This window comes from Puntigrus tetrazona, chromosome 4 (assembly GCF_018831695.1).
Source record: "Puntigrus tetrazona isolate hp1 chromosome 4, ASM1883169v1, whole genome shotgun sequence".
NCBI classification, from domain to species: domain Eukaryota; kingdom Metazoa; phylum Chordata; class Actinopteri; order Cypriniformes; family Cyprinidae; genus Puntigrus; species Puntigrus tetrazona.
Genome location: NC_056702.1, coordinates 11,571,951 through 11,582,399, shown reverse-complemented (window position 1 = coordinate 11,582,399; position 10,449 = coordinate 11,571,951). Strand labels below are relative to the sequence as shown.

Here is a 10,449-nt window from a genome sequence, read left to right as displayed (position 1 = left end):
CCTGCTACCTAAAAGATAGAAATAACTGACTTAAAACCATTTTTAGCCAGTGGAAATAATAGGTGGTCACTACGGTAAATGAAAATGAATCCCAAATTGCACAAGGGGTTAGGTTTCTAAACTAATCTCCTTGTTAAGTATGTTCTGAAGCATGGCTGCTGGCTTTTGCTGGTCCCGAGCAGGAGCTGGTCTCTTAGGACCAACACATAACCAGGAGGCCAGCTTCAAAACAACCTAACCGGCATATAAATGCCTGCACGTCCGGAGATGAGCACAGGGTCGAAGAGAGATTTCATATACCAACTTAAAAAAGCACTAGCAATCTTGGTGGAAACTAACCCACAATGCAATGTCTCCAAGAAATACTGGACGATTGTCTACCGGTGGTCTAGCAACGACCCAGCCATCCAGGAAAGCCACCACCTGCGGTTCACAATCTGTTCAGAATCTTCTATTTATACAGTTTTGTGTCTAAGCTTCATATCTGGCCCAAACGCAAAATATGTCATAAATACTAGAATCATTATGCTTGTATTGCAAATTAATTAATCTGCGTCTTGATGAGTGAGTGTTTAGCGTATGTCTATGCTTTATTTAACGTGTCCAAATGCGCAGGTACGACGGAGTTGCGCGTGAACGCGTCGCTTCTTCTTCTTCTTCTTCTTCTTCTTCTTCTTCTGCAGTCGGTCGGACGCAGGTCTGATCTGCAGTTCAAACTCACTCACATTTGGACATTTATCGGACATAAAGAGACGGGAAAAGCATTAAAACGTGAGTAACCATCTATTCATATCGTTAACAGCCACGCACCAAGAAAAACGCAACTTATTTTAATCAGGAAGTGGCTGAATCGTAAGTTGCCCAAACTTTTTTCGTTCCAGGAAGTCAATTTTATACATCTATACGTGATCTATAAGTTAGTGCGCCTGCATTGCAGCGTTCGTGGTCTTGATTATTGCTGCAGTTAAAAGTGTGAAGCTTTTCAGTCGAGAACGTGTAAAAATGTCCACCTGATGTTCGAGAAAAATGGGGAACTTGCAAAGTGCATTAACGCTCGATCTGTATTATGAAGACGTTCTAGTTAAACCAAAGTGTTTTTTGCTTTCCATAAAAGCAAAAAAAAAAAAAAAAAAAAAAAAGGACATTTCTTAAAACTGTAGAATTACAAATTCAATCTGCGTTTTACAAAGCAGTTGTGAAATAGTCAACTTGCAGGTTTCACTCATTAAACCATTTACTATCTGTAAATCATTTTCTGTGTGTATATATGTATGTGTTTGTATGTATGTGTGTTATTTGTTGCATATAGAGCATAATGTACTCAACGCTTTGTATAGTCTGTGTATGAGGAAATGTAATACAAGCCATGAAATCTCGTCTGTTTCTACAGATGTGGAAATCTGTGGTGGGACATGATGTTAATGTGAAGGTTGAATCGGAGGGGGATGACTGGGAAACGGATCCGAATTTTGAGGTAAGCAGACCTGAATGAGTTGTTTAGAGTCCAGTTTTCTTAAAACATGAAGCATTTAAGTATTTGTTATCACTGCATAAATGAAAATGTGTGTGTGTGTGTGTGTGTGTGTATCAGAATGATGTATCAGAGCAGGAACAGAGATGGGGTTCCAGAACCATAGAAGGATCGGGTCGAAAAGAACACATCAGGTAACGGTCAACACACGCACAGATGCTGCATGTTTTAGAAAAGCTGGAAACATCTGCATATTTGAGATAACATAGCAATACTGCTTTGACAGCGTCATGTTGCCTTGAGCTGAAAGCGCTCGCTGCACAGAGGAAATAGGAAGTAGAAATGCTGGCCACATGAGTTGCATTTCCAAATATGGGCCGATAGTTTTAAGTTTACATCATGTCAGAAGCGGAATAAGACGCTCTGCGTTTTAAATATGTGTTATATACTAATAATGCCAAATGCGTGTAAATGAGCAGCTCCCTAAACGAGTGCAAAGAGTTGAGCGCGTGACAGACATGCCACATTCCGTGGCAATATGCAGCATGTAGTAACACGCAGTGTATGCTTGTGTCTGTGCGTAGCATTGCAGATCTCAGGCAGAATGTGTCTCGGGAGCATGAGGTGGTTAAGAAGAAAGAGCTGGACCAGGGCCCTAAGGCCTCTTACGGCTACGGAGGGAAATTTGGAGTCGAGAAAGACAGAATGGACAAGGTTAGACTCGAAAAACTTGACTACAATGGACTGCGTGCATTTTTCCGCGCGCTAAGTTCACTGAGAACGCACTTTGTGTCTAAAACCTGTGCGTACTCTGCATATATGAATATTCAAGCTTGCCGTTTCCAAAAAATCGCGTTGCACCAGGTTTGATGGGAGCGAAACCGACTGCTATCCGTTTGATGGTTTTGGTCGTTTTCCCAGGGTGCTTTAGGGCACGGCTATGTGGCAGAGGTGGAAAAGCACTCGTCCCAGACAGATGCGGCGAAGGGCTTCGGGGGGAAATTCGGTGTGCAGAAGGACCGCGTGGACAAGGTTAGAAACTACACTTGCGTAAACGTGACCGTGCGATATAAATGAGTGAATTAATGTTTTCTTTTCATTACCTCGTATATCACAGTCTGCCATGAACTACGAGTATAAGGGTGATGTACAGCAGCATGCGTCTCAAAAAGGTGCGTTCAGACATCTCCAATCCAGAACATGCGTCGTTTTCCCTGCTTCATGTAGTAACCACTCCTTTGCCGTTCATAAGATTACGCTGCAGGTTTTGGTGGGAAGTATGGCGTGCAGAAGGAGAGGGTCGACAAGGCCGCAGTGGGCTACGATTACAAAGGAGAGACCGAGAAACACCAGTCACAGAAAGGTCATTGCAATCTCTGCTGTATCCTGGTCCTCCATTCGTTTCGCTCCCATTTTGGTGGAAGACTAAGCTTATAAAGCTGTTTTCGGTAATCTTGCAGACTACGCAAAAGGCTTCGGGGGGAAGTACGGTGTTGAAAAAGAAAAGGTTGACAAGGCCGCTCTGGGTTACGACTACAAAGGAGAAACAGAGAAACATCAGTCACAGAAAGGTAATCGTAATCTCCGCTGTTACATGGACCGAAATCCCGGCCCGCCATCTTTATATTTCGGCGGAGGAGTTGTTTATGAAGTGTTCTGTTTTCTAAACACCTCGCAGACTATGCAAAAGGCTTCGGGGGAAAGTACGGAGTGGAAAAAGAAAAAGTCGACAAGGCCGCTTTGGGTTATGACTATAAAGGAGAAACGGAGAAACATCAGTCACAGAAAGGTACCATAAATATTCCTGGGAAACGCTTTCAAAAACCCACCTTCATGTTTGTTCTGCCGTATTTTTGGCTGCATAAGTGTCACATCACCTGGTATCTGCGTCCATCGAGGGCCCTGGGAGCCTAATGGGTTCGATTCGATTATTGTTTTTGTCCGTTTCCAGCCAAAATGTCTAAAAATTCTACCTTATTTCAAACAGAATACAGGATGATGATGATTACAAACAACTCGCAGCATGCTTTGCTTATTTCAAGCAAAAGCGCTTATTTGTGACTTGATTTTTCTGAAAACGAAGCAAAAAAATTTACTTGTGTTGAAAATTCCTCTTAATTCTTCTCGGAAACAAGCTGGAAAAGCACTGCTTTGCAGTGTACCACAACTAGTGACTCCCTTCTTCTGTTTGTGAAGATTTATGAAACTATAAAACTCTTGTATTCTAACATTAGATGACTACAAATCGTAGCTGAGCCTAGTGATTATCTTTTGCCGTTTCTTTTTTAGTTTTTTTGTGAATGGCCTCAGGGCTAGGTCATAATTTAAGCACTTTTCTTGTCTGTTTTACGTAATGCTAAATATACGTGTTCTTGTTGATTTCAGACTACGCGAAGGGTTTTGGAGGACGTTATGGAGTCGAAGCAGATCGCATGGATAAGGTATATCTCGCATTAAGGACGTTATATTATGGACGTTTCAACAGACGTTTGACGGTTTCCTGGTGAACGTATGTCGAGTAATATTTCTTTCCACAGAGTGCAGCTTCTTTCGGTGATATGGAGTCACCTTCGTCATCTTATGAAAAGCCTCAGGCTTTCGAGGGCTGTGAGTGTTTGCTGTAGATATATATGTGCATGAAAAGGTTGCACTTGAAGCGATTGCTATTAATCAGTAATGCGTTGATAAATGGTCCATATGCTTTAGTAGATTCTTCTCTTTTTGGTGTTTATAGCAAGTGTGGGAGCTGGAAACCTTAAGGCTCGGTTTGAGAACATGGCGAAGGCCTCAGATGAGGAGGACAGAAAGAAAGCAGAGGAGGAGAGAGCCAGAAGAGTCGCCCGGGAGAAAAGAGAACGAGAAGAGGCTCAACGCAAACAAGAGGTTCACATTTTCACGTCAGCCCTTTTTTTTTTTTTTTTTTTTTTTCACAAGCTAATGAACACTTAGTAATGCCGGTCGTCTTATATTTTAAGGAGCAGAGCAAGTGTGAAGAGGAGGAAGAGAACCAGAGACCACCTCCTCCTGTTCCAGCATCCCAGAATCCTCCAGAGACATTCAGAAAACTACCGGAAATTCCCAGAGATGAACCAGAGGAGGTCGCTCAGGCAAGACACTTTTGCTATATTTGCTCCCTTGAAGACATCCAGAGCTTTGGGGCTTAGGGTAACTCTCTAAATGTTAGGTCGCATCTGCTTCTAATGTTCACAAGGCAAAACCCCCTCCCCAGACCATATAGGGAACCCGTTGTGACTGGATAATTCCCCCAGGAATGACAATTAAGTCATCATTTGCTCATTTCTGTGTTATTTTAATGCTGTCTTTAAAAAAAAAAAAAGACAAATGTCACAAAACGCTCCAATGCAACACGCGTCATACGCACCAGGTGTTCTGAGGGACTTTGATAGGATTTAGTGAAAAACAAAATCTCGATCTTGACTTGGTTGGCAGCACACTCCGACTATCGCTTTAATGCTCGGATTTATGCATAAATTTGTTCGATGACTCGGTGGGGACATACAAACGGACCGGCCAATCATAACAGGGTTCCTTTAAATATAAGTTTTAAAGGTGCTTTCTCGCTCGGTAACAGTTTTGTTAGACAAGTCTGTGAAACATTTGAGCTGTGTATATGTATTTATGTGAGCTAGGCTTCATACATTGCTACACTATTGACAACACCAAGTGGACATTATGAAATGAAATTTCACAGATAGCATATAAAACAGTCGTACAGCTAAAAACGTTTATTTTCGCTGATAAGCATCGCTCAATCTTAAATAGTGGTGCAGCTCACATGAATAATACCTCAAATAATGTGGCTTAATTCACACTAAAGGAGAGGCTTGACTCATATCGAGGTTATTACAAAACATATCTCAGAGCAGTAATCAACTACCCAAAACGCCCGATCAAGGACCTCGAATGTTCTTCTGAAAATCCATTTTAAGATGTTGATTCTTCTGTACAGTTCAGTTTTAAGAACTGTCCTAGTCACAAGTGAGAGAGCTGAGTTGATCGTTGTGTGTTTCAGGTGGATCCCGACTATGAGGAGCCACCGTTGCTGCCGCCCCGCTCAGCTGACCTGATGGAAGAGGAAGAGGAGGAAGAGCAGACTTACTCTGAATGCGACCCGCCCCCTGTACCTCAGGAAGAAGACTATGAGGATATCGGCTCATGCACTGCTGCAGGTTTGACTACACGTGTTCACTGCGGCAATCAAAGCCATTTTAAGAAGAAGTAGATGGTTGATTGCGGACAGCTGCGATTCAATTTTTTCCCCTTCTTCCACAGCCGTTGATAACGACTATGAAGATCTAAGCGGGGGAGGACATACAGCCACGGCCGTTTATGACTACCAAGGAGGTATTGTACAGCCATCACCGTCCGTAGCAGCTGATAAACTGTGTCCTGGCCGACTCGAGTGGAGTTTCTTTTGTTTTGCTTCGCTCTGCTGTGCATCATGGGTATCAATCCTACTTTTGCAGAGGCCAGTGACGAGATCTCCTTCATGCCGGGGGACGTCATCACTAACATCGAGATGATCGACGAGGGTTGGTGGAAAGGAACGTGTCACGGTCGCACAGGCCTGTTTCCTGCCACTTTCGTGGAGCTCCAGTAGTTGCTTGTTACCACCGATCAGACTTGTTTTGTTAGCCATTTGCAGACAATTGTTTTTATTGCATTTTTAGGAAATACGAGTGCAATATACTAATATGTACAGAATGAAAAATGAGCTTGCGTCTATTAGCTGAGCAGAACCGTCCGTTCGGAGCACACGATTATTAACCGGATGGATTCGCATTTTTTCCATAAAGATTTGAGATGTATATGAATATATACACTGCTGTTCACAGGTTCGGGGTCTTGTAGGGTTTTTGAAAGGCTGTTATGCTCACCAAGGCTGCATTCATTTGATCAGAAATACGTTAATATAGCTGAAACATTACCAATTAATTTTGTTTCATTGTATTTGAAATGTAAGTTATTTCTATGATTACATCAGTCTTCATTGTCATGTGATCCTTCTGAAATCCTACTAATATGCTGACTAACAGTTGCAATTGATATTTGTGTGAAATATTTTCAGGACTCTTGGGTGAGTAGTATGTTCATAAATTGAAATAGAAATCTTGTGCATGTATTTACTATTACTTCTGATCAACTGAATGCATTGTTTTTGTATTACAGTATTAATATTGCCCCAGATCTTTGAATGATAGTGTATAAAAGAACGTCAAATAAGTGTTTAAGTACAGTATTCAGTAACTTTTTTTTAGCCAACTTAAGTCTTACAATATGAAAAATACTAATACTATTTTTTTTTCCTCCTGATCAATTTCTTAATGCAGTTTTTGTATTACTGTATTAATATAAAATATTATATCCCCAGATTTTTGAACAATAGCGTATAAAAAAAAATAGTCAGTGTTCAACTCTCAGTTCTACAATATGAAAAATATTGTGCAAATATGGAATGTTAAATATTAGTTGAAAAGCTGTTAATGGTTTTAAGTGGGGAATGTCATCAGTTACCAGTTTTCTAAACATTTTTGCATCGAATTAGATTTACTCGTGCGCTAATATATTGTCTGGAGAACCTTAATTTGCTATTATAAAAGACTTGTTAAAGACTTGAAATGTTAAGAATATACCATGCTGCCTTGCAGAGAGATACACAAGCCACTGCTCTTTATTGACTCGATGTTGTGCATTTTTATTGATCACAAAATAAAACTAAATCCTCCATAAGGATATATTGGATTGTTACTTCAAAGTAAAGCAGGTACAGAGAGTCAGAGGATGAAGTAAAGTGAAAAATATATATATTTCATTAGAAGAGACTGTTGTGTAACACCCCCTTCCCACAAATCATCTGGTGACGAGCCTTGATCGTGATGTCGAGTCACCATTACGTCACATTTCACAAATGCAAACACTCTGAAGAGTTATTCTGCATAAACGGTCCATAGAAACGTGCATGAAAAAGATGCACAGCAGTCTTCTGTGCCAGGAATAATGTCCGCGCGCAAGCAGATCAGTTCATCTACCAGGCGATCCCCTTCTTCGTCTTAGGTTTTCCTTTTTTAGTCATGCGTTTGGCTTTCGCCTTCTTTATATGCCTTTGGTTCATCCAGACCGGATACCGTCCTTGATCGTCCAACATCGTCTTTTTATTGCGCTTGGTGTCTAAATCCATCTTCCCACCATCCGCTGCAAAACAACAACGGATTTAATGTAGTAAAAACACAACGTACGACCCAAATTGCTGAATGTTTTCGTGAAAGCTCACCGCCGTCTTCCTGCATCTCAGCGTTCTCTGGCTTCTCCTTCACCTTCTCGGGCGGCACCACGGTGGCGATCTCAGCGACATCTTTCATGGTGATCTCTCCTTTCTCTCCCTGACCCAGCACTGTTTTGAGCCGGGCCAGTTCTTTGGGAGCGACTTTCTTTCTTTTGTCTGCTCTCATCTTTCTCCTCCACTTGCTGCGCAAACTTTTGGCCATCCTGATGGAAACTGAGAAGACAAAAGTAATAGTAAAAGTTAAATCATGAAAAGGCACGTGGGTATAATAAATATATATATATATATATATATATATATATATATATATATATATATATATATATAATTTACTTATTTATTTGTTTGTTTTACACCATAGGACACCCCATAGTCTGGAGAACACAAAGTTATTTGATATTTCGACATTTTCCGTCATTATTTTGGGTGTTAAATACCTGATTCACTTTATCGTCTCTTGACTAGAGAAGCTTTATGAACTTAATCCTATTGAAAAACCTAAAATGCGCAAATGTTGTTCGCTCCGTAAACCTTAAAAACACCGATCACCCAGCCTGACATACATTTAGATGCAAGAAAAATACAGATGTCAGTTAGCCAGTTAGCATCTCGCATATGGGAAGCTTTTCATTTTAACACATATCGCGTATAAACACCGCTCACACGCGTAATGGCTGACAACACAAGGACTTCAATGTTTATAGCTGCGTTAAAGCTAGCGTTTACATTCGCGGTGTGTAACTTACCTATATCTTCTGATCGCCTCTGGATGCACGTGTATGTGCGCGCAGCTACCGCTTAGCAAATTCTTTACGACAATTTTTTTTTTGCGACAAAACATTCGATGTTTACGGCTCGTGTGGTCGCGCGCTCGGCGCAGTAGAGGGCGACAGAACCGCGGCCTACTTTTAACGGCTTGTAAGCGTCGCAATTCCAGGTGAGTTTAAGTGAAATAATGTAGGAAACGCACCGAAATTTACCAACTTTTGGCTAAACTAATTTGCTGGCATCTGTTTGCGTGACTCACGGCAGACGGATGGCCAAAGTGTTTTGTAAAACGGGTTTATTCCGTTTCATCGACACTAGCTTTGCTTCATCTTCCCCAAACCACAGTTAAATGGCTCAACAGGTGCTTTTTTCTTGACCGTTAAAAGGCTTTATGTTTGGTGGGTTATCGTGGCCATAGTCAGATATTTTATTTTGTTGGGGTTTTGTCCTTTGACGTTAAAGCTAGGTGAAGTGTTTTGTGTCTTTGTTTTGCAGTTGTAGGGCTCCGGTCAGTGTTGTCATGATTTCATCTGCGGCTGTGCTTTTAATCTTATTTTATTCTAAAGGAAAAAGTCAAAGTACTTTGTTAAGCGTTAGGAGTAGACTGTCCCAGGTAGTTTCAGAGGTCCAGGCACTTCAAGGGGTGTACAAAAGGATTCAAGGGTGTCTGTAGAAAAGACAAAAAATTTTTTCAAGGCTGTCAATGGAGTAAAACTGCTTTGGAAACACATACTGTTTTTTTTGTTTATACAAATTCAGTATCTTCTAGAACTGTTAATTTTATTTTAGTTTATACATTTATATTGCATTTTAATTTAGTAGTTTACTTTTGTCTTTGTGTGTATTTATATTTATATATATATATATATATATATATATATATATATATATATATATATATATATATATATATGTATGTGTATATATATATATGTATGTGTATATATATATATATATATATGTGTGTGTGTGTGCATTTAAAGCATTTAATATATTAGCAACATATGTTTTTTTAATATGTGTGCATTTATATATAGATAATATATACAGTATACATACATAAGCGAAACCTTTTATTATGAATGCAATTAAGGATGATTATTTGTTTTGCTTATGTGTGTAGAAATATCATTATGTCTTGTGTGTGCTAAACTTGCAGCAATGGTTTTCTTTGTTTTTTTGAGTCATATGAATTGTTGTTTTGTGTAGTTTAGTCATATATATATTTATATATTTTTGTATGTGTATATATATATATATATATATATATATATATATATATATATATATATATATATATATATATATATATATAAAAATTTGACCTACGTTCAATTCAACTAAATGGAAATGAGAAATGTTGGTATGGCAACAAGCTGAAATAAAAGAATATTTTGTTTAATTTTAGTTAACTCTAATTTTAGTTTGTTCAGGGACACGTTTAACAGTCCTGAGGTTCCCCTATGTGTTAACATCATCCGCACATTTACAGTGGACTCCATCCAGCTTTCTATCAAACAAATCCCAGTGCTGGAATATCCCTCCGCAGCCCCACGACTCTTTGTAAGTAGATTTGGGTAACACCTTGTGGATAAAAACAAACAAACAGAGCATAACCTGCAGCCGGTCCGCCGTGGGACCAGCGAGCACTCGCATCAGGAGCGAAAATTGAAAGGCCCATCTGCTGGGCTGCTCCAGTGACATTGCCCTTGGCATTCAGCTGAGGTCTCTTTGCAGCGGTGGGGGGAGTTGTGTACGTTGCTGTGTGTTTTGATTCCCCCAATTAGGCTTCCTTCAGTGAGAGTGACGTGTCTGTGTGTGGAATAATTAAGTCCCAGGACATCATGTACCGAAATGATCAGCATGCGGTGCACACTAACACGCTCGGTCGGTGGCTTTCTTACAC

General features: G+C 40.1%; 3 protein-coding genes across 8 annotated transcripts in view; 2 read left to right on the top strand and 1 right to left on the bottom strand.

Annotated features, from left to right (window-relative positions):
* Positions 1 to 96: 96 nt before the first annotated feature.
* Positions 97 to 7,225, top strand: hcls1 (hematopoietic cell-specific Lyn substrate 1). Of its 4 annotated transcripts, none has more exons than XM_043237637.1 (16): positions 97 to 771; positions 1,391 to 1,474; positions 1,592 to 1,665; positions 2,056 to 2,185; positions 2,393 to 2,503; positions 2,589 to 2,643; positions 2,724 to 2,834; positions 2,932 to 3,042; positions 3,150 to 3,260; positions 3,857 to 3,912; positions 4,009 to 4,078; positions 4,206 to 4,354; positions 4,453 to 4,578; positions 5,505 to 5,661; positions 5,765 to 5,836; positions 5,959 to 7,225. In XM_043237637.1, exons 2-16 carry the CDS (start codon positions 1,391 to 1,393, stop codon positions 6,090 to 6,092), a joined length of 1,551 nt encoding a protein of 516 aa, XP_043093572.1. In that variant the 5' UTR covers positions 97 to 771; the 3' UTR covers positions 6,093 to 7,225. The 4 variants fall into 4 exon arrangements, with proteins under 4 accessions (XP_043093572.1, XP_043093574.1, XP_043093573.1 ...); XM_043237636.1 differs by having other exon boundaries at positions 210 to 771; positions 4,447 to 4,578; XM_043237639.1 differs by lacking the exon at positions 2,932 to 3,042 and having other exon boundaries at positions 115 to 771; positions 4,447 to 4,578.
* On the bottom strand, positions 7,163 to 8,653 carry llph (LLP homolog, long-term synaptic facilitation factor). Of its 2 annotated transcripts, none has more exons than XM_043237650.1 (3): positions 8,522 to 8,653; positions 7,764 to 7,988; positions 7,163 to 7,684 (listed from the first exon to the last, which is right to left on the bottom strand). In XM_043237650.1, exons 2-3 carry the CDS (start codon positions 7,975 to 7,977, stop codon positions 7,518 to 7,520), a joined length of 381 nt encoding a protein of 126 aa, XP_043093585.1. In that variant the 5' UTR covers positions 7,978 to 7,988; positions 8,522 to 8,653; the 3' UTR covers positions 7,163 to 7,517. The 2 variants fall into 2 exon arrangements, with proteins under 2 accessions (XP_043093585.1, XP_043093586.1); XM_043237651.1 differs by lacking the exon at positions 8,522 to 8,653 and adding an exon at positions 8,213 to 8,454.
* ppfia2 (PTPRF interacting protein alpha 2) overlaps positions 8,634 to 10,449 on the top strand; it is a 159,047-nt gene continuing 157,231 nt past the window's right edge. For both annotated transcript variants that reach the window (XM_043237619.1, XM_043237620.1), the window contains exon 1: positions 8,634 to 8,712. The gene's annotated coding sequence lies outside the window, so the exon portion shown is untranslated. The remainder of the gene's footprint in view (positions 8,713 to 10,449) is intronic.

Excerpts from the sequence above, each read along its gene's own strand:
- hcls1 (XM_043237636.1), top strand. The coding sequence starts at position 1,391 with ATGTGGAAATCTGTGGTGGGACATGATGTTAATGTGAAGGTTGAATCG. Across the intron at positions 1,475-1,591 it reads AAACGGATCCGAATTTTGAG|AATGATGTATCAGAGCAGGA; the intron begins GTAAGCAGACCT and ends TGTGTGTATCAG. Across the intron at positions 4,355-4,446 it reads AGGCTCAACGCAAACAAGAG|GAGCAGAGCAAGTGTGAAGA; the intron begins GTTCACATTTTC and ends TTATATTTTAAG.
- llph (XM_043237650.1), bottom strand. The coding sequence starts at position 7,977 with ATGGCCAAAAGTTTGCGCAGCAAGTGGAGGAGAAAGATGAGAGCAGAC. Across the intron at positions 7,685-7,763 it reads TGAGATGCAGGAAGACGGCG|CGGATGGTGGGAAGATGGAT; the intron begins GTGAGCTTTCAC and ends GTTGTTTTGCAG.